This window comes from Triturus cristatus, chromosome 10, assembly GCF_964204655.1.
Source record: "Triturus cristatus chromosome 10, aTriCri1.1, whole genome shotgun sequence".
In the NCBI taxonomy this organism is placed as follows: domain Eukaryota; kingdom Metazoa; phylum Chordata; class Amphibia; order Caudata; family Salamandridae; genus Triturus; species Triturus cristatus.
In genome coordinates, this window is record NC_140593.1 from 313,736,339 (window position 1) to 313,760,421 (window position 24,083).

General features: G+C 43.8%; 1 protein-coding gene across 1 annotated transcript in view; it reads right to left on the reverse strand.

The window, feature by feature from the left end:
• Window positions 1-14,233: 14,233 nt before the first annotated feature.
• The window catches only part of CFAP69 (cilia and flagella associated protein 69), a 630,939-nt gene continuing 621,089 nt past the window's right edge, over window positions 14,234-24,083 (reverse strand). The window contains exon 23 of the mRNA XM_085631353.1: window positions 14,234-14,907. Coding sequence (XP_085487479.1) covers window positions 14,731-14,907 — 177 coding nt within the window. The 3' untranslated portion in view covers window positions 14,234-14,730. The remainder of the gene's footprint in view (window positions 14,908-24,083) is intronic.

Here is a 24,083-nt window from a genome sequence, read left to right on the forward strand (position 1 = left end):
TCCAGTATATTGCCTACTTGGAACTGAAGAGCATCTCCTGTTAGGTTCCCCATCACCATGGAAGAAACCACATCGAAGCTGTCGACTAGCCTTATTCCCAATTCAATAGCCGCCTCTGCACCATGATTTTCCTGAACTTTCTTGATGACAGAGGGTAGTACAGACATAGACGGAGTGCCATAGCACTTCGAATAAGTCGCAGCAAAGACTGTGCCCCAATTGTTACAGTCGACAATATCAGGTACCAGATCTTTCGGTAAAGTAATGGTGAGTATCCTGTGTTTATACACAGGAGAAGTGTTTGGAAACACGGCTTCCAGTTGATCAAACTTTTCAGCAAGCCAGTAAGGAAATTCATCCTTACTTTGGGGGCGCTTGCCTACAACCGCATTAACCATCACGGGACTAATGACCACAGCTCGGTGGTCAGTCGTGTGACCCGCAACAGCAAGTGCCCCCACCTGTACGTTGCGAGACACGTACCGCACTAAAGCCCTATGGACCGTAATCAGGGCAGTGTGCAGTACTCGTAAGTCTGCCACCCCCACCGTCATGTAATTTGGATGGGGTGTAAAACCAGCCAGCACCGGCCAATCAGCCCCTGCAATTGACAAAGGGCCAAGTCTTGGCGGAGCTACCGTATGGGGAAGGGCGCCATTAAACCAAATAGTATGCTGCCAGGCAGAAATAGGTATTTCTAGTGTCCTATACGGAGCATAAGCTGCAGGTACTTGTGTGGCAGTATACTCGTGGAACGTATCATCTTCATCCACTTCTGGAAAAGTCACCCAAGAGTAAAACAACTCATAAGGGTGCGCTACGTCAGCAGCTACCACAAAGACCACAGCCAGCCCGTCATCAGGCACCCCATACGTCCGCAAGTGCTGACGTAGAGGAACCCTACTATGTGCGGCTATATTGACCGCCATTAGGACACACTAAAGAATATTGACAAGTTCTACAGTAGCACTTGGGTTCAGAAAAAACTAATCTTTTTAATTATCATGCTTGAACGAACCTTTAGTCGAAACCTAGGTAGATTAAGCCGTCACTCCTGTTATCCGGAAACCAGAGTGAGGTCGTTGTGGACTAATAAAAGTACTTTTAAGGCGTCTCAGATCATAATACGTTGGGCGCCATGTTGCAGGGATTCTGCTTATGCACAGAACTATGCGCAGGAAACCAGGACCTCAGAGAATTGTGGTGTACCAGAAACTCCCCTCAGAACCAAGAACCCCATATCCGACTAGCTTAGTGTCCCATTCGTTAGCCTAGATCTAGCTAGGCGGTCCCAATGTATAGACAAACCAGAACATGCGACTTAGATATTTCTCAGGAGTGGTGGGAATCCGAAATACCTGTTTGTACTTATTTAGCAGTCCACAACAGAATAATACAGACACGGTAAAGTTTAAAGAGTTTATTTTATAAACCTCGTGTCCTAAGATGCAGTACTTTGGCTAACACTAGCAGACAAATGGTTAAGATCAGAACCATCAGCATTGTTACAATATCATACACAATGAAAGGAGCAATCATAATAATAAAGTTAATGTTAATGTTAATGTTACAGGATTTCTAAAGCTATAATGACAGTGGTAAACAGCCACACTCCTTTCTCTAGTAATTAATAGGTTTATTATACTAATAGAAGGTCTCTTAGGCTAACAGGGGGAACCCCATACCGTCTAGATCAGCTTAGTAGAATCACATCACAAGATCAGCTGGGCTCTCTCATGCATCAGCTCTTCTGTTCGAATGAATGCTAAAACATTCTGTACGGTAATATTAAAGGCACTTGTCCTTCAGATATTGGCAGCTGCATGTATGATATGTCTAAAAAGTGGTACGATCAATTTGAACACAACACTCTGCACCGTCTAGTGTCCTAGACTTGTTCTTTACATGATGTACAGACGAAGGTCGCAGCACAGTGTTAAGAATGTTAAACAATAAACTTGTATCCTGTAAGGCAAAGTCGAGTAAGCAAATGAATAACCTATAACAGTGTCGCGTGCAAAGCACCAGAAACGGCAAGCTGGCTTTCTAACAGTTGGCTCGGTTATGCTAACTTAGTGTTGTAAATAGGGAGTGGCTAACCCACACTACATGACCTCGCCCGGATTGTTAGATTTAATAGCGAGGACCAGGCTATTTTTTTTCAGTCTGCAGCCCTTATTGAACCACTCGTTTTCTGACTTGACACTTGGTTTACATTTTTTCCTATGGTCAAGAAACAGAATACCAATTGAATCCATAGTTTCCTCAAAGACTTTGACTACAGCAGTATGGCCAGCCGTGTCCCTAGAGGCTATGGAAAGCCTGGGGGTCTGGTCAGCAAGGATTTTCTCGAGAGTGGCTAATTTTAAGTTACACAGAATGAATTTAGGCCACTTGAGGAACCTATTACAATTGGAGGGCAGAAGTGCCTTGGTTGTCATTTGTATTCCAGATGAAGGGGTTTGCTCTTGCCTGTGCCACATCTCCCGCATACTGAGGGACAAAGAGTTATGGTCACTATTGATTGATGGTATCACAGTCATATCAACAACAAGTTTCCATCCCCTCCTGTCGACCAGTATGTAATCAATTCTACTTTGGCAAGAGACCCCATTAAAGGTGTTTGCACCCGCTGGGACAGAGATTGTACGCCCATTAGCAGCTCTTAGCCCGAATTCTATCGCTAGAGCGTTTATTTGGATTACAACCGGGGACCATCTATTTACAGGCTTAAGAGATAGTGAGGGGATACCCCATCTAGTGTCCTCATCATGTGTTCCCAAGATATTGTCTGTAGCAAGCGGTTCAAATGAACAGTTAAGATCGCCGGCAACGAAAAGAAGGGAGTCAGAGGGACAAGTAGAAAGCATATCTGAAAGAGCTGTGATAGTAGAAGATTTAGCGCCCCCTTGGGTTCCTCGGGCATAAACATTAAAGAATTCCCATATATAGTCGCCCTTGGTACATTTGATGGTAAGTCTCATTATATCTGGTGTAGAGCAGCTATTAAGGGTAATCCTAAGGTTAAGTTCTGCCCTAACCCATACCATGAGTCCGCCAGAGGGGCGACCACGGCCAATTGAGATAGCTGGTACGAAAAAACAACAAAACCCCGGCTTGTACAATGGCTCGAGGCTCCAGGTTTCCTGGAACATGCATAGATCATATTCCTCGATTAAATCATTCCAGTCTGGAAGAGAAAGCTTGCTGCGTAGACCTGCCACGTTCCAAGAAACAAGCTTAAAGTGACTAGAGAAAATTTCACGGGGAATTAAGGCACTTGGGGGATGGTCTTGGTGATAATCAGTGCTAATAATGGGCCTCTGGGGTGAAATTGCCAAAGTGGATAATTCCAAACCCGGGTGTTCTGATGGTATAATGGCTTCTGGTGTACAGCAACCTGAAAGGGGCGGGGAGCTGCTTAGTATACCTCCACTGCCCTGCAGTCAGTGAACAGCCTCTAGGCTGCTGAATCGATTTTCCATAAAGATGGAATCTAAGGGTAGTGTGGGTATAGGCCAGCCCCCTTGCGGGAATCCCCTCCTATTCCAGTGAACAAGCGTCCACGCGTCCGTGAAATGGCCAGGGGGATAAAAGTAGGTCAGGGGAAGGGCTCTGATGGATACTCCTGGGGTAGGATATCTCCAGTTACAGATGTACTCGACAATTTTGGGGTCATCAAAGTTAATTAAAATACAGTCCCCCCTTATATTCTTTGCCAAGTGGCCTACCCATGGGACCCTCCTAACCATGAGTATTTTACAGGCTTTGTGCTTTGGCAATGGTCTATTTTTGTTAAGCCAATGCACAACCCTGTTCCTCAAGGTTGTGGGGGACTCAACTTCGTTTTTGCCCAGTTCGGGGACCCCTGTTAGAATTACAACAAAAGGAGACATTTCAGGTGGCAAGTTATGGATATTTGCCCCACTTGGGGTCCGGGGTATAGATATCCTGGCATCCTCTTTTGACTGGATTATGCTATGCTGGGTGGGTTTCCTGTGATCGGAAACTAGTATAGGCTCATTAATTACAGTTAATGCCTGATGTTCAGAGGATACTGCTGACTGAACTTGGGGGGCCACCGGGACTTTTTCTGCTCTAATATAATCCGATGTTTTCGGAGCCCCTGATTGATGAATATTATTTGAAGAATCAATCAATTCCATGTTCAATCCTAAGTAGATGTTGTTCAATCTTGTATATTCTATCCTCCACAGGACGAAGGAGAAGCCTAATTGCATCATATATATCATATATATTCAATAGCTCAGGAGCCCTTCCCTCAAACACTTCACTTGTCCCCCCAATAACATCCTGGCACACCATTCTAGTGGGTAATAAATGGACTGGGGAAGCAACTTTATTTGCCAATACCGCCAATGTAGGCTGCTCGAGGGGAGCAGGAGGTATTTTAGGGTTTCCGGTATGGCTTACTGGTTTTTGCTTTCTTCTGCTAATCTTGCCCTTCCCACCGTTAATGGAGGTACACCCTTGTTTATTTTTAGGAATTGCCCCAGGGTTTCTCTCTCGCAGCTGCCTAGTACTAGACTCTGGTGCTATGCTAGAGGCAGACGGCAACAGGCGAGGAGAAATTAACAAAGAGTCAAAGGCCATGGACTGATCTTCCAAGGAAACAGCAGCAACTGTTCCACTGGGTAGCAGATCCAGGGCCGTAGAATCCATATCAGAATAAGTAATGGCAACGCGATTAGAAGCTTGCTGTGCAGGAGAGTGCGCATTGGCGAAATGACCCATAGAGGACGTCCTGGCCGCCGCAAGGTCCTGCGAGACTCGGCGTTCCAGGAGCGTAATTTCTTGGTCAATAACACAATTAACCTTTGTTATAAATTGGTCCATCGTTCCAGTGAGATGTACGTTAGCCACTCTACCTTTAATATCTTTCGATGGCATATTAGAGGCCAGGAGGTTACGGTAGAAGCCTTCTCAGAAGTAAACTTAGTTAGAGAGGAACCGGACACAGCAAAAAGAGTAAGAAATAACCATCTTACTATACAGCCTCACAAGTGTATCCCTCGCACTAATTCTCATATAGATAGAAGAACAACAGTACCTTAACGCGTATGCTGAAGATGCGTTGTTAGGGGGGTTGCCCAGTCCAGTCCGCTCCGGTGGCTCCCGGCAGCTTAAATGGTGTGCCGACGCGCCCAGGTGACGTCACCCGCAGCGCCGGTTGCAAGGGATGCTGGGTGGAGTAGTTCTTTGAGGCCGTTCCCCTCACGGCGTTGAAACACGAGGAAAGAAACAAGATTCCCCCGCTGGCGAAGCCGTTCCCCTCACGGCAGGTAAGAGGTGGCAAGAGAAAGTATCACAAGCTCTCCTGGCGCGTCCCGTGCTGCGGTGGCACCCGGCGGCTTAAATGGTGTGCCGGCGCGCCCAGGTGACGTCACCCGCAGCGCCGGTTGTAAGGGATGCTGGGTGGAGTAGTTCTTTGAGGCCGTTCCCCTCACGGCGTTGAAACACGAGGAAAGAAACAAGATTCCCCCGCTGGCGAAGCCATTCCCCTCACGGCAGGTAAGAGGTGGCAAGAGAAAGTATCACAAGCTCTCCTGGCGCGTCCCGCGCTGCGGTGGCACCCGGCGGCTTAAATGGTGTGCCGGCGCGCCCAGGTGACGTCACCCGCAGCGCCGGTTGCAAGGGATGCTGGGTGGAGTAGTTCTTTGAGGCCGTTGAAACACGAGGAAAGAAACAAGATTCCCCCGCTGGCGAAGCCGTTCCCCTCACGGCAGGTAAGAGGTGGGAAGAGAAAGTATCACAAGCTCTCCTGGCGCGTCCTTGAGTATTAGATCTAGTAGAGGATTTCGCCAGGGATGTGTGTTGGCCCCCTTTTTGTTTTTATTGTACATAAATGGCCTAGATGGATAGCTGTGTGAAGTGTGAAGTACTTGCCCTATCTCAGCACTTGTGCAATGCCAGTTCTTTGATATACAGATGATGCGGTCTTAAAAGTAAGAACAGCCAATGGGCTTCAACTTTTGCTTGATGCTTTTAGTTCTTTTATGACCAATTTAGGCTTAAAAAGAAACTTAGAAAAAACTTTTGTAATGAGCTGTGGCCCAAAGAACTAGAAAACCAAGAACTTTTTATTAAATGGGGTTGAAGTAAAAAATTTGCGCAAGTTTACTTAACTAGGTATCTCATTCTATTCTGTAATACATTGGGATCCACTTGTTAAAAGTAGGGCTCTCTATATGCAGAGATCTATTGAGTCTATCTTCCAATTTGCTAGTATAATAGGCCATAAACATAATAGGCAAATTCTTCATAATTTATAGTTCTAAATGTGTGGCAATTGGATTCTATTGTGCAGGGATGTAGGGGTACGTACATCAGTGCCGAACAGTTGCAAAGGGTGGAAAACAAATTCCTGTGCAAGATGCTTGCGGTCTCTCAATGCACCTCCAATGTACTGTGTCATTTGGAGGTTGGGTTAAAGCATCTGGAAGATAAAATCAAGCTCAGACCTTTATGGCTGAAGATTTGGGGAACACCGGAAGCAAGCCCTCAAGAATGTTTATTTCTGACTGCTTAACATTAGATAATTTGGCTGCTATACCATGGCTGGCATATGTAAAGACAGCTTTTAGCAGCCCGGTACATTGAGAGCTCTTGTATAACCCGGAAAGCATAAGGAATGAATCCAAGGCTTTGCTTCAGGAAGCTTTTATAAATCATCAACAAGTGGCCCGTTTCAGTAAATTTAGCAAGGCCAAGAATCAAAGCCATTACAAACTGTTTAAAATTACATCAGGTCCAGAATTTTATCTCACTTATATTTTTAAATCCCAACTTAGATTCTTTTTAACACGTCTTCGCTTTAATACGATTCATTTTTAAATCCCAACTTAGATTCTTTTTAACACGTCTTCGCTTTAATACGATTCATTTTTTCATAGCGTTTCACATACCAGGCTCTTGTTTCATAGTTACCAAAATGTCCTTGTGATAATTTTTCAAAAAAGTCAATTTTTTCCTTTTTTGTTCAATGCATAGGTCTTTTCGGTAACGCTTTTTAGTACCTATTTTGCAGGATGCAAATATTGCACACTGTCAGCAGCGCTAGTGTTCTAGCAGCAAGGGTATGTCGGGCGACACTGAACTTTATTAGATGAGCATTATCTGTTAGAAAGAACAATGGATTAGTAAACTGTATCTAAATCTTTCATTTAAAGGTTGTTTTAATTTTCACCCTTGTATATATAATGATGACTGTACTCCTTTCAACTGTGAAACCTGTATTGTGTATGATATTTATAAACTGTGTGGGCTTGTATGGTTTGTTTTTAAGCCAAATAAAGCAGATTTTGACTTGACTATCATTGGCAGTTGCTTCTTCTCGGCGCTATTCCTACTTAAAACTTAAAAAATCCGTATCTCCAGTTCCCTTTATTGAATTTTTTTTCATTTTGCATATTACATTTTAGGCTATTTTCTAATTCGTTTTGGGATTTTTATTGTTTTTCATTTCGATTTTATTATTGTTTTGGTACTCCATAAATACTTTACACATTGCACTAAGTTAAGCCTGCCTGCTCTGTGCCACAGCTACCAGGGGGTTGAGATCAGGTTAATTTAGTGACCTTGAGGGTTCACCCTGACTAGGATTGTCATTATTACTTGAGGTGGTGTAAGAATTTGGGTTACTGACTGAGAAGTTGGAGCCCTACTCAAGCAGGAACCACAATACTTGTCAGGGTGAAATCACAAGCATACCCCAAGTTAACCTGTGCTCAAACTTCTGGTAGCTTGGCACAGAGCAATAAGGCTTAACATATAGGCAATGTGTAAAGTATTTATGCAGCACTTCAAACACTTATAAAGTGAAAAAACACAACACAAGAAAAATCCCACACCAATTTCGCAAAATAGAGTACATTTTAATAAATTAAACAAGACCAAAACAACAAAAATCCAATCAGTAGACCCAGAGATTTGCAATTTTAAGGTTTTAAGTAAAAATAGTGACAAAAAGTACGAAGCGCCAACTGTGGATATATGGCCATGCTAGACCGTAACAAAGTTGCAAGTTCAGACTGACTCCGATGGAGTGCAGACCAGCTACAGGGGCCCAGTTAGTCCCACTGAACTAGAGTACCTTAAATCGTGGTTGCGGAGTGTTGATAAGTCCCGTGCTGAAGATGCATATCGCTCCAGCAATTCCTAGGAGCTGCAAAGCTGCGATGCGGGGTCCTGTGTCATCAAGGGTGCTGTAGATGGCGGGCTTGCGATGTGAAGGCTTGTGTTGTTGTAATCCATGCAGCAGAGGCGATGCATTGCTTGTGCTTGGGATTGCGCTGCGCAGCAGAGGCTGGCAGAACATTTTCAGGCCCACTTTTACGGGTCCAGGACTGGAGTGGCACTACATAGCAGGGTATAATGCACAGATTGCAGAGTCCAGGTGCTGCATTCAAGGTTGTTGGAGCCTTCTGTCCCTGAGGCTCTAGTCAAGATGCCAGCCAACTAGCCCTTGGAGTCACTCTGGGGTCCTGGGTTCAACAGATGCAGGTCCAGTCCTTCTCACGCTGGCAAGAGGGCAGCAGGCAGCAGGTCAGCACAGCAGTCCTTCAGAGCAACATTCCAGCAGTGTGGGGGGCCTGTCAGCAGCACAGCAGTCCTTTTTCCTGGCAGAGTCCACAGGTCCAGAAGTGTACTGATGAATTGGGGGTCTTAGGTTCAACGTTTATATCTGGTTTCCACTTTGAAGTGGAGGAAGCATCTGGAGGTTTCCATCCCCACTGAAGTGTCAGGCATCCCCTTCCTTCCTGTCCTGGCCCCAGCTTGCCTGGGGTCACGATAGACCAGTGTCAAACCCTTTGTGAGAGTGCTCAAGCAGAGCCTTTGTGATGTACATGTGTTGAAGGTGATAGCTTCTCCCCCTCGTTAACTCAGAGTGGCTCATCCTGCCAGCACCTACCTTTCTCACAGTCTAGGAGCAATACACAAAGCCCAACTGCCAGCAACCCCTAGTCATGTGATCCAGGATCAGGCTGCAGGCACAAAATGTTTAGGACAAGAAAATGCCATCTTTAAAAAAGTGAGACAAAACTAGGACGAATGTCCTAGACATCAGGTGCACTACAAAAAATCACTTGCAAGAGTGTAAGTCAAGTACAATCAAGAAGTGAACAAACATTCTCATTCAATATTGAAAATGCGACATAGTGATAGCAATTTTCATAGAACAAAAGTCCAGCATGACATGGTAGACGAAACGCTGACAATAGCTCATTCACATATTTATAGTTCAAATCTTATTATTTTTTTTTTTGCAACAGTATGTAAAAAATAATTATTTGTGACATCTTTTCATACAGTCAAGACATCTGTAGCAGTACATGCATGTGTATTACTCATCACTTTAGTATAACCTCAGATGTTGTCTACACATTTCATAACATGACTGTCCAGCGCATCCTGACAGCTAGTTCTTCAAAATAAAAAAAATATGCATTTTCCAGATCTGACACCATGGGCTTATGAACAGATGAATCAAGAATGAATAAGAACAACAAGAACAATGACTGCCCATGGTATCTTTTCTCTCCATCTTTGTGCATGCTTCTGTAGTGTTTCCTTGCTGATGTCTTACTCAATGTCCCCCATGTGTGGTGTCCACACCTATTCACTTTCTTAAGTAGTCTATATGTGCCAATGGAATGTCGTGGTGTGCCCGTTAGCGCTGTGCGTGGTTCACATCTACTCTCCCACATCTTGGCTAGGCGAATCTACAGGGTCGCCTACCTCTATCTGTTGCAGTTTGATTAAGAGGTTGTCCCAACATGCTGCTATGGGCTCTCGACGCTGTCCTAACGTTTCTTCACGCCTGATGGATACGCTTTCAGTCTTGGCCCATGCCAACAACGAGTGACGCCATGCCTGCACATGTGGTGGCTCCGCCGCTTTCCACCGTTTAGTTAGGAGCCTTTTAGCTACTATTATCCCTAAATCTAGGAGCCTAGATACTACTTTGGTGGCAGTCGTCCTCCTGAATTGGTGAAGCAGGTATACGGGCCATTCAAAAGGTAATTCTCAACCTATTTATTGAGAGAAAAGAAGAGCTTAATGGTCGTAAACTGAATGATGATAGCTTGAAATCACATAGGTATTATTCCCAGTGCTTTTCGGGCTTAAACAATAGTCCTTCGTCAGGGAAATCTCAAACCGGAGATGCGATCATTCAAGTTAAACGACTATAACTGATAAAGATGAGACTAAACAAGATCCCAGCACTACCTGTAGGAAACTTGACTCAACGGAAATCGCAGTATTCACAACGATAACAAACAGCCTCCCAGGGCAAGAAAAGCCGAAAGAGCGCGGTCAGAGGTGCAGCGTGCGTGAGATCACCTCTTTATAAAAGTGGCATTTTCAGAAGTGTGATTAAACATCCGACATAACCATTAAAGAAGGCTTTTAATTAAAAAACAAAATTTACACCAAACTCGATGTGTCCACCTGCTCCCAATTGGAAGTTACAGTTTATTACATGTAATTGGCTAACTCAAATGTCGTTTTTCACTACCAGGGCTTGTTAAGTTAAAAACACATGTCCTACATTTTAAATATACTGCACCCTGCCCTCCAGGCTGTTCAGGGCCTACCCAAGGTGTGAGTCATATGTATTAAAAAGGAAGGTTTAGGCCTGGGAAAATGTTTGCCAGGTCGAAATGGCAGTTTATAACTGCACATACAGTTATAAACTGTGGCAGACCTGAGACATGTTTAAAGGGCTACTTCAGTAGGTGGCACAACCAGTGCTGCAGGTCCACTACTAGCATTTAATTTACAGGCCCTTGGTACACGCAGTACCACTTTACTAGGGACTTGCAGGTAAAGTAACTGTGCCGATTGGGTGTAAGCTAATTCTACCATATTTTACTGGTTAGCAGTGGTAACGTGTGCAGAGTCCTAAAGCTAGCAAAACAGGAGGATTGAAGGTAAAAATTTAGGGGAGAACCAGGTCTAACAGGTAGCTATTTACCCCCCCCCCCCAACTAATCCTCCAATTTCTTATATGTGGCTGGATGCTGGACATTTTATAATCACCTACCTAAGTCATGTCTCATCAGCTTCACAATCTTATACTCCACTCCAATAGGGCAAAAATATTCCATCACATTCGGAAACTATACCCACAACCAGTTAATCTTTGACCTACGTGATAATTCCTTTTAAAATTACTACTTTCTACTTAAATCCGACTGTAGAGACTGCGATACACGACAGATGATTACACCAGAACTTGACCGCAGCGATAATACTTACTCTGATTATAACACGAGGTAAGCTCTCAGGTTGACCTGTTACTGGTATTCGTGTGGTGTCAATGATGAATGGACTGCCCACTTCTCACTTTCCTGTTTTCACTCAACAGGCTTAATCTTCCTATTTGACAACACTTTACTTGGACCCGATCCTCTACAAGAGGTAAGCATAATTAGAAACTGCTCCAGCCCTCGGGGTAGTGCCACTCATGGCTATACTGTCCATTTAAACACTAATTATTGTTTGCACAGTTTATGCTTGCTCTCATGTTTTATCATCATTACCCTCTCCTTTTCCGTCATCTCCCAGCCCACACACACACTTGAGGTAGGCCCAATTTGTTCTAAGCACCAACTTACTTTTATTACTGTTATCAACAAGACCGACATTGAGCCATAATTGATCTACATTTATCACCAGATTACCTGGCTCTATGTACCACTAAGGGAAAAAGTTCTTGGTTATGTCTGACCTTGCCCTCTGAATACTAATGACACCCTTTTTTGGATTGTTTGCACTTGATTATTTCTCTTTTTTTCCCATTACTTGTCCAATAGCGATGCAAACATAGAACCAAGCCAACACCTCCACACTAGGAACCTCACAGGATGTTTTGAGTTCCAATTTACGAGCTTCTACTTTGACCGATAAGACTGGTGCACCAGGTAGGCAAGTAGTCCCTGGCCCTTCCTCTTTCTCCGCTGTACTATGGACTGTTTTTTTACACTATCATGTGCTTCTTCTTGACTCATAGAACCTCAGGCTTAATACATTTATGCTATATCAGCTATAACTGTAACTATCAATATTTGGAGACTCAATCACATAATCTCTAGGTAATATTCTGCAAATTATGTATACCTAAAACAAACTCTCTAGAGCATTCTCTCACTAGGGAAATTGCCCCTGATTATCTTGGAATCCTATTTCTCAAAGTCCCCACCCATGAAACTTCTGAATCTAAAACAACATATTCTCATCTAACATAGGCACAAAGTCACTTCTAGATAGCTTTTCATCTTTAAATTGGATCCACCTTTTATACACAATGGACATTGAGCACAGTTTTGCAGTGTACACTGCAGAGAGTGAACGACACTTAGATTTTAAAAATTGATCACAAAATATTTTGGGAGATTTCACTAATTTGTTTGTTCATTACGTTTTCTTGTTCTAATGTCTCTTCTTTCAATTACTGTTTTTATTTTTCCAATTTTCTGTATCCCTGATTTACTTGCTGATTGTTCAAATGAATCGTTTGTTGCTACAAATAATCACACAGCCTTGAAAGAGTCCCACGCCTGTGCCCTCCATAAGGGGCGAAACACATGTTGGCTGGCAGAATCTTCCATAAAAAAAGTTACCTAAATAAACCATTGAGCTAACATTGTAAAATATGAGACTAAGTGTGTTATTGATTACTGGAGATTTATCTAATTTGGAAAAATTTCCCCATACATAATGTGCTGTCTGCCCTATTCACCCGCAACCTAATCTATACCAGATAGTAATCTCAATCTCTTTTTACATTTCTGAAACATAAAAATATTGACATTTTAATTGTTCAAATGTTTACTCCTCACCTATTAAAGGCTGCTATGCAATTTAAGCATGAATACTAGCCAGTGAGACTTACCTTCCCACCAGTGTCTCAATGTAGGTTCCTGAAGTGCTAGAGCCATAAAGGTCCCTGGAATCCAAATAGGGTAAGAAAATGGCCCACAGACTTAATTTCTTTATAAACAAATGTCTCATGAATCACTTACTGGTTTGCTTATTTAGTGCATAATTATAAATGAAAAATGTCGGTACACTCATAGTAAATTCAAATGTTTATTTCTGCAAACGTATAATAGGTGATTCAAATAGTTACCGGTATATACAAAAAATATAGGAGGAAGTTCTACAATACAAAGTCATGGCTGCACATTGTGCACCAATGCTTTTACAAAGCACTCACAATACTCTTTGTAAATTACTCTAAATGGATTAGGTGATTGCTATTTGTAGATACTTACAGCTCTGTTGTATATTCATCATAGTTTGCATTTTTTCATTTAAAAAATTTAAAAACAAGATTTTCCATTCATCATAGTTCACATATTTCATTTAAAAAATAAAAAAAGATTTTTCATTTTTAATCTGTAGATAAATTACATCCCTTTGTAACGAAGAAGTAAATATACAATCTTTCTCAACTCTGTGTTCTGGTTTCGGGTTTAGGCTATTCTTGCATAAAAGTTTCAACGTTCTGTTGGCCATGGATACAATAGTTCCCGTCGAAGTGAGGATATGTATGATCGATGCTAGTAATATATTTATAAAGCAGTTAGGCCTTACAGACTTCTTAAGATGCCCCTTAGCTGAACTGATACAAATATGGCATGTGTGGAATATGTGTGCCAAGCGGGATAAATTATAGGGTGGAGAGAGGGTGACCATGTAAAAACTTTAGGAAATTTATGAGAAATGCATCTTTGTGTTACTTTAGGTGTGTCTGCTCACTTGTGCATTTGCAAAACTGCCCTCGGACTATCGAATGCAGTTCAGAGGCTTTTTGTAGCATTCAGGGAGAGGCAGTAGGAATCTGGAAGGTGTCTGTCTTAAAATTTCATTTTAAATGCAACTCCAATCTAAGCGCCAGCTATGACTTCCTCTTGCCACATCCTCGGCCCTCCCCCCAAATTCCAAACATCTATTTTACACTTGGTGATTCCAACTGAATATTTAATCAAACCAGTTCATTTATATCTAAAGACAGGTTAAGGTCCCGAAAGGGAGGATTGGGTAACCAACGTGTAATGATTACATTGAGATCGGCAGTGATCTTCCAAACAGATCTATGCAGAGTGCACATCTCAATCATTTTTCGTGGACCCCCCCTCCCCCCCCTCAGATGTACTAGTTTGTGTTCGAAACTAAATAGACAGTTGCTTCCCCTCACAATGTGTTTTTTTTGTTTAAAGTTTAACGTTTTCATAATTTAAGAAGTCTACAGAAACTGCGAGCATGGAATTTGGAGAAGGCAATGCACCATGCCTGGAATATTGATAATGCCATCCATTCCCTGTGTAAGCAAAACAAAGAATATTTCTATTTGAAACTCATTTTGAATTATTTACTCAGTAGAAAAAGGTATATTGAAATTCTTAACTGAAGTAAGAGGTACATCTTATTAAAGGAATCTTAGCTTGACATGCAGCATTTTTATAAATATCTGAATTTCTGCAGCAAAATGTCAAAATTTCCAACTTCAAAAGTTAACGGGGTTGGTGTGGTTAGGGGTTACTGTTGCATGTGTTGGCAAGTTTCCCAAGAGAGAACATTTCCAACAAATCCTAATACGTTGGAATTATATAAAAATACAGACGTGTAGAATCACATATCTCAATTGTATCCACCTCTAGTCATCAATTAATTATACGGCTATTTACAAATAAACTTCATTTATTTTACAGAAACTTGATCTACTTTAGTATGATTTGAAATTTTAATGCCTTTAACATTTTGAAGCGCTCCTCCTCGAATAGGAACTCTCTTGAGAGCGAGTGGTGTGTCTGCCAGAGGTCCACCGGTGATTTCAGATGGTGTGCTTTTAATAGTCACTCTCCGGCCATAAGCGATCTAGAAAAACAAACAAATATGCAGTTACCTTTCCACAATGGTTGTGCTGTGTGAATAAGAAGCAAGCTTGAAACCAGTTTCGACAGATGCAGCAGATATTTCGAGCGTTGTTTCAGGAATTCTTCTACTTTGCATGGATAGCTAACACGGAAATTAAATTCAAATATTTTTGGTTGTGATGGATATGAGAGTAGGTTCAACATGCAGAATGTTAAAAAAAGACATTTTTTTGAGAAATAATGTGTTGGTGGCCAGATGTTGTGCGAGTGCTGCGGACAGCGGAGTGGGCTGTTGATCGCGCCAGTTTACCAGTAAACGGATGGGTTACAGATGCAGGTGGGACAGAGCAGTGGAAGCTGTCTTCTTGCCTTTCTGCACAAATCTAAGGAATGAGTATAGGGGCAAAAAACCTGAGTGATACAATATGATCTGTCTAGAACTGGACAAAGCACATGGGCGAGACTGCTAACATATATGCATAGCAAAAAGATGGTGTAACAGTGGGACCTGGTAAGAGATGTAAAAGCACAATCACAAAAAAGCATATTCTAGTGTTCTATCAGGAAGCACAGTAGTGTGTAAAAACCACCCATACAAGTTTCAAAGTTGTGGGCATATAAACCATGTTAAGGCACTAGACGACCAAGTTACTCTCTGTAACACTCTTTCTGGTAGAGACTCTTTCTAGCTACAGATTCCACACCTTCTAAATATCCCCAGGTGTCAGTCTGGTCCAGAACGTTTTCAACAATAACTGTGCATGCCGGTAGGTGGTGCCATGTGGCTCCACATCGATACTGTTCCGCTCTGGAATTGACGTGCAGAGCGTATATAGGCACCACTTCCTCCTGCGTACTGACATCAATTGCTTTCGAGTCTGTACACACCCCCAGACGAAGAACACCAAACCAAATTGGTGTGACCAGTGTGCAGACTCCAAGATTTGGGATCTTATTAATTGATACCGTCCAGCCACAGAACAGGGAAGATGGGAGGGTAAGTGAGGAATCTGCGGCTAGAGTCTCTATCGGAAAGAACATTCCTGAAGATAAGTAACTTATTCTTCTGATAGAGACTTCTAGCTCAGATTTACCACCTTTGAATAGTTAACAAAGCAGTACCTAATTGGAGGTGGGCTATGAATGTACTCAGACTAGAAAGTCATGTAGAACTGAGTGGGCAAAATGCCCCTCTCCACAGACCTGCCTGTCCAGACAACAGTGCTTCATCAACATAAGGAGGGGCGCCCACATAGCCACCTGGCAAATGTCTAGGACAGAGGCTCTGCATGCCAGCACAGTGGTAGCAGCTTTAGCCCCTGCAGAGTGAGCATGTAATCTTTACAGAGTATGCTTTTTTGCCAATGCATAACAGGTCTTAATGCAGAGCATGATCCAGCTGGTTATGGCTCCCTTCTGCACAGCTCTGCCTTTTTTTGCTCCCATGAAACCCAAGAAAAACTGATCATCTACCCTATGGTCTTTAGTACAATCAATGTAGAAACTCGATGCTCTCCTGGGGTCCAAGCGATGAAGTCTATCATCCTTGTAAGAGCGGTGAGGTGGAGCATAGAATGCCAGTAGGGGGATGTTTTTATAAATAAAGCTAGAATCAGCAGAACCAGCTTGTGTGCAAAGCAGGCAGGTGGACACAGAGAGCTTGAAGCTCACCTACATGCCGTGCCAATGTTATGGCGATGAGAAACTCTAAGGGTGAGGAGCTGCTGTGAAGTGGCACAAACAGAGTGCACATTGGAAAGGTGAGGATCAAACTAAGGTTTCCTGTGGCATAATGAAAGGAGAAGGAGGAAGAAAATGTTGTAACCCTTTAAAAAAATCACACAACAACAAGAGACTTGAACAAAGAATGCTAATTCAGCAATCGCAAAAATGGCGAAAGAGCTGAAAGAAACCCCTTAACGGTACCCAGAGTTAGAGACAAAACAAACAATAAAATGCCAGCTAACTTGGCCTGAAGGGGGTCAACCTACCAACTAGTGCACAAAGCTAGAAACGTATCCAAAGGACAGTTGCAGCCAAGAGTCTCCTGGCTGCCAAAATAACATCAACCACTTCTGGAGGAAGGTCAAAGGTGTTCAGCTGACAAACCCCAATCTCATGTGTGAAGGTGGGAATTCCGAAGGGTTGAGTGCAGAACCCTGACCTGCTGCTGCAAAAGCAGGTCCTCTCGAAGGGCCAGCCTAATCAGAAGACAGATGCACTAGCCCAGGAGTTCTGGATAACATACTCTCCGTGCCTAATCAGGGCCACTAGGATGATTTGGGCCCGGTCAGTCCTCATCTTCTCAGGGAAGCAGTGGTACCGATGAGAAGGAATAGCAGGAGTCCCAAGTTGCAGGTCTCCGTATCTCCAAGCGAGAGACACCCCTTGGAAAATCCAATGTGCAGGAGTGCTAATATAGCGCAATCTTGGCAGTGGCAAACAGATCGAGCCAAGGTTCCCCTCACTTGCGCATGAGACCTTGTACCACCTCCGGGTGTAGTTGCCACTTATGAGCCACTAGGCCCCAACGGCTGAGCTCATCCAACCTGGCAGTCAATGATCCTGCTAGGTGAATCGCCACAAGGAAGATAACTTGGTTGGCCAGAATTTCCATAAGCACAAGACATCCTGGCAGAGAGCTGGTGGCCCCAACCCACCGTTTGTTGCAGTACCACATGGAGGTGGTGTTGTCTGTGAGCATCTGTACTAGTTTCCCATTGATGGATGGAAGAATTGCTGAAAGGTTGAAATAGAGCTAGGACTCTGGCTGAGACCAGAGACCTCTAACCTTCAACTCTCTCTGATGGCCACCCCTACCTAGAAGTGATGCATCGGTCATCACAATGAGCTCTGGTTGGAGAAGGAATACGGGTCTGCAGCTGACCCAATTGCAGTCCAGCAAACACCAATGTAGATCTTTTGCAGTCCCCTTTAAAATCTGACAAGGTCAGAAAGGTCCCTCTGATGTTGGGCCTACTGAGGCTTTAGATCCCACTGCAGAGCCCACATATGCCACCTGGAGTGATCGACCAGCAGGATTCAGGAGGCCATCAATCCCAGCAGCCTCAGAGTTGACCTCCCTGAAATCCAGTTAATCCACTGAAATCCAGGACCAAGACTGAAAGCAGTGAACTCTCTTTCCCAAGGGAAAGGCACAAAACCAAAATGTGACCAGAATGGTTCTGATGAAGAGGAGCATCTGAAAAGGATTCAGGTGTGACTTCTGCACATTGATAGTGAACACCCAAGGATGACAGGAGGTTCGCCATAGTCTGAAAGTGGTTGACGACTGCCAGGGACGAGCCTGCTTTCAACAGATAGTCTTCAAGGTAGGGGAAGACTGGCACCCCCGAGCTCCAAAGATGTGCTTCCACCACCAGCATTACTTTTGTGAACACCTGAGGGGCACTGGGGAGTCCAAAAAGGAGCACAGCAAACTGAAAATGTACCTGTCCCACCGCGAACTGCAGGTAACGCCGTTGGGCCGGTAGGATGGGTATATGAAAAGAGACATCCTGCAAGTCCAACACTATAATCCAGTCGCCACAGTTTACCGCAGAGTAGTCCAGGGCCAGTGTGAGCATCTTGAATTTTTCCTTCCAGAGAAATGTATTGAGAGGGTGTAGGTCTAGAATAGGCCAGAGGCCGCCGTCCTTCTTAGGCACCACAAAGTAGCGGGAATAGCAACCACGTCCTAGTCGTGGTGCACATATGCTTTCAATAGCCATTTTGGTCAATAAGGCTTACCCTTCCTGTTGCAAAATAGAAAGATAGTCCTCCATTATTTGCTCGGGAGATGGTGGAAAGTGCAGTAGTGTAGAAAGGAAGGAGAGGGCACAGCCCTTCCAAACAATTTGCAGGACCCACCTGTCTGATGTTATGGCCTGCAAGAGTTATTGGATCCTGCCTCCCACCGGATGGCTGTGCTCCACTAAGGGCACACTAAAGGAGTTTTGCTTGTGGGACTGCAGGGGGGGGGGGGGGGGGGTGAATCAACTGATGGTATGTTGCACCTCTGCTGAAGCCACGAAAGGAACAGTAAGGCTGATGCAGCTGACAAGGTTGAGCAGATAAGCCCAGGGAGAATGCTGTGGCTCTGTTCTCTTTGAACTGCTCGAGAGCAGAGTCCAGTAACAGGTGTGTCCCATCGAACGGCATGCCATGAGGTACAACTGTACATTGCCTGAAAAAACAGTGTATCATAGCCAGGCCTGGTAGCAAATGGAAACACTGGTGTCAGTGGCCTGCTCGATGAAACTGATGGTGTCAAAGCCAAAATGAATCATTAATCATCTCGACTGTCCTGAATAGTCTGGGCAAGGATAGGTCAGAGATGTTTGGAGACACCTGGGAGTACTTGAGACACAGAGTCCAAAAAGGCTTGGAAATAGAGCTCAGCAGGGGGCTAGTGGATGAAAATACTCATTTTCAAAAGGTTTTAACCTGTTTTGACTCTCTGTCTGGGGAAGTTGTTGGGAATTTTTTGAAATTAGTCTTACTTGCGCAAGAGATGTGTTCGAACTTGGGCCAGAGACATTGTATCGGACTTGGAGGGTCCAGCTGGTGCAGAGGATGAATCCACCAGCGTTATTCCAGGTGGAGAGCCTTTCAGCTGCCTGGGGCTTGAAGGCGCACGAAAGGGAGTTGGCAACATGGCTGCACAAACTCTTTGATCTGTTGTAGAGTGGTAGACGTCCCAGGAAACTCGGGTTGTGCCGGGACGAGCTGCGGAGGCAGCTCTGTAGTCAGTCGACTCCGGGAGCGAGATCTAGATCCATGGTGCCAGCCCCCTGCCCCGCCTACTCTACTTTGATTTCTCATATTTATTTTTTAACTTACTGGACGACTTGGATCGCAATGAAGTCCAGCCGTGTGAGCTGCTTTGGTGACTCCTGTAGCGGAAATGGGACCGGGACCAAACCTTGGACTTGGACCGCACCTTAGAGCGGTCTTAGCAAGGAGTCTTTTTTTATGCTTGGCGAGTTTCACCTCGTGGTCCCAGATGGCCTTCGGGCTCATCAACACAAGTCACTGAAGGTCTTGGAGTTGTGGCCCGACCCCAGACACGACAGGCACACATGATGGGGATCTGTCACAGACATGTGATTGCAACAGTTCCTACAGGGGATAAAACCTTTCATTTTAGGAGAAGACATGCCTTGCATACTTTTGGAAATTTGGAAAAAATAAAATGTCACTGAAAGATCAGAGAGAGTTCCGCATCTGCATCATGAGGTGCTGAAAGAAAGGAACTGATGTCAGTATGCAGGAGTGGTGCCTATATTGGCTCTGCACATAATTTTCATAGCGGATCAGTGTCGGTGCAGAGCCACACGGCTTCACCTTCCGGTGAAAAATGTCCGGCTCCAGTCTGAGGCCTAGGAGATATTCAAAAGGTGAGGACTCTGTGGCTAGAAGACTCTATCAGAAGTGTATATTTATAATCCAAAATAAATGAGTCCAAGTTATGAGTAGAATGCATTCACACATTTTAATGGCATTACCCAAGCTTTTGGCTGTGCTAATGTTTTTGGGTGATGCTGTTCTGTTTTGAGCAAAAAGAAAAAAAAAGTGCTTGTTTGCCGATGGGTTACTACACATGCATACGTATGCATCATGAAGCCTTTATTTTTGTAAACATTTAATTTCGAGTTCCAACGTGGAGGAAACCGAGCTACAGAAGCTGCCCGGTAGCCGTGGTGGTCTTGCCCAAAAAGTTTTTAAAAATCTATATTTCTTACAAGAACAAGGCAAGTAGGAGTGGGGAGGTACAGAAGAGTGGGTGGTGAGTGAAAGCCAATGGTACGTAAGAGCCAGAGGGCTGAGGGCTTTGGAGCAAGAGAGAAGCCAGGGGAGATTAAAAATTACAAAAAAGCAAAAAGATAAAATACTGGGCAGGGAACGCAATCGACTAGCTAAGGGGAGGGTGAGCAACACAGAAAGCATGGTATGGGAAGTTGCACATGGAGGTGAGAGCCAGACAACACATGCTCCACCATGGAGAGATGATAACAAAACAAAACAATTGTCTCCAATGTGTAACGTATTTGTGCACACTTTAATTACTGCAACACGATGAAAACACCACAAAAAGACTCCACACCAGTGTAGCAAAATAGAGACTGTTTATCGGATTAAAACAAGCCCAAAGTGACAAAAATCGAACTAGTAGGACTAGAGATATGACTTTTTAAAGATTAAATCTAGAAAAAAGTGCGTAGAAGTCACTAGCAGTCAAAAGGTTACCCCCGTTCACGAGGGGCCGGTGTAAATCCAAAGTATAGGGTGACTGCGATGGAGGGCAGGCCGGCTACAGAATCCACACAGGGCCCGCTGAAAAAGTACCTTGTATGGAGCAAAGCACCAACGTTGAAGATTCCATCCGTCATTTCCGATCCAAGCAGTTGGGCCACTGTGTCGTCGCCGAGCCTTGCAGATGGTGTCTAAGGATCCTTCTAAGCACTTTTTTCTAGATTTAATCTTTAAAAATTCAAATCTCGAGTCCTACTAATTAGATTTTTGTCGCTTTGGTTTTGCAAAGTGGCAGTCCCCGCTACAGCACAACAGCTCTTCTTCCAGGCAGAATTTCCTTGGTTCCAGTGCAGTTCTCATTTGGTGGTGTCAGAGGTCCAGTACTTATACCCAAATGTGCCTTTGAATTGGGGGAGACATCAAAGAGATCTTCTAAGACCACAAGGTCCATGCTTTTCCTGCCCTGGCCCCAAACACAGTACAAGGGGGTATGCAGCTCTTTGTGTGGGGACAAGCACAGCACTACTCAGATGCAAGTGTCAGCTCCTCCCTCCCACTCTACCTCAGGAAGGCCCATCGGCCCTTTGATGGGCCATCAGGATGAAAATGTCACACACCTTCTCCCTTTGTGTGACTGTCTAGAGGGAATGCACAAGAGGCCTGCTGCCACTCAACCCAGACGTGTATTCAGAGACAACCAGAGGCACAGAATGGTTAAACTGAGACACCAAACTCCAAATTTCGATCTGCTCCCATTGGAAATTAAACTTAATAGCTATTTAAGGCAATCCCAATGTTATTAAATGGGAAAGATAGGTCTTGCAGTCACGTATAACGAATTTAAGAGTATTTCATTACCAGAACATGTACAACTTAAAAGTACATGTCCTACTTTTTAAATACACTGCACCCTTCCCATGGGACTACCTAGGGCTTACTTTAGGGGTGACTTGCATGTAATAAAAAGGAAGGTTTGGGCCCGGCAAGTGGGTTAACTTGCCAGGTCGAAATGGCAGTTAAATACTGCAAAAACGGGCCATGCAATGGCAGACCTGCCTAAGCAATGTTTAAAGGGCTACTGAGTGGGTGTCACAATCAGTGCTGCAGGCCCACTGGCAGCATTTAGTTTACAGGCCCTGGGTACATGTAGTGCACTTAACTAGGTACTTATAAGTAAATTAAATATGCCAATTGTGGATAAGCCAATGTTACCATGTTTAAAGTACAGGGCATATGTATAGCATTGGTAAAGTGCCCAGAATCCTAAAGCCAGCAAAAATGAAGTCAGCAAAACAGGAGGTCAGACAGCAAAAAGTCAGGGGAAACCACGCCATGGATGCCAGGGATAACAGTAGGATAGAGAGAAAAGAAAGAAAAAGCATTGTGATAGAGAATGGAGTTATGTTGAGAAAAACAAAGGTTACTCATCAATATAACACAAGGGATTCCTTATTTAGTTACCTCATAATGTAGCTCTCCAGCAGATGTAGATTTGTCTTAGAGTGAAATACTTTTTTGATTATTTCCCATCATCAGGATGAGAATTCCCACGCCTGTATTTCTTTTTACTTTTTGTACTGCTGGCAGTACATTCGCACATAACTTGTACCTATATTCACGTCACTTATCTATATCCTTTCAAGCTTTTTGTTCTGAAGTCAATCATTGTCAACAGACTTTTTAGGCTGTTTGTGAATCTTTTTGCATATGGGTACTTAACATCCAGAATCACATTTCTCATCACTGGAGTTTTTTTTATAAATTCACATGCATTTTTTTTTTTTAAAACATGGAGAGGCTCTCTGCATTATGGCACCAGGGACTTCAGTATGTTCCTGATGGACTTGGGGGACTTTTGCATCTGATTATGCACTTCTGTACAAGTAGCTGATTTTCTTGAAGGTGTGCACATTTATTTTCTTTGTTGCTCCGCATAACACGTGTAAAGAGTATCTGCAAATTGAACCCTTGTGGTTGCTATCCCTTTCATAGAATAACTGAGTCTTTGCCCAGCAACAACCTATTGGATAAGCTAAAACCAAAATGTATTTACAATTTGCTATCCCCAAGTTCATTGCTGAGATATTGCTTGGCTGTCGTTTATGCACTTCTCTGTAAATAGCCAACGTTCTTTATTGAGTCTAAGTTGTACCTGGGCCAGAATTACATATTGGCTGCACTGTCTTTTTTTGCACTGTGGTGCACTTCTAACTAGGTGCCCTCTCTGCAGACTGAGGCACTGCGCCAGATTACACACAAAAATGTACTGTCAACAGAGCAGGTGCGCTTTTGCACTGAGAAGCGTGCATTAGTAAAAGACAGAGCAACCACAGTCCTGTCTTTCTGTGGAGGCCAACAGGCCTCATATTGGAGGGGGAGCAGGGATCCCCACCAGGCAAGTGCAGTGTTTCAATCCACTCTCCTACTGGGGAATACCTGGCAGGTAGGTTGTGTATCCCTGGGCCCATTCTCTCATAGCACCCTAATGGGGAATACTGACAGTGTGCCACCTTTCTGTGGTACAAATAAGTGTGCCTCATGATGACTTCCTCGCCATGGTGCCGGCTGGTGTAACACAGCCTGGGTGCAATGGAACTGGATTTCTTCATGACCATACAAAGAAATCCTCAGCACACGTCATAGGTGTATCAACAATGTGTTAAATGCACGATGTAAGCACAAATTATACACAAGTTATTTTAATTCTTATTTTCTTTATTCTTTTGGTCTTGCTTCAGACAGCCAACACGTGTTTCGTCGCTTACAAAGGGAAATCGTTCATGGCGCAAAATGTGCACCAGCGAAATCCAAATTATGAAAGGGGCAGCACAAGCATCTGTCACCCCTTCTAAAATACCAAAGAGCCGCAAAACACGGATGCAAACACCCGTTGCAGCCCTGGAGCGCTATCTGTAATATGGC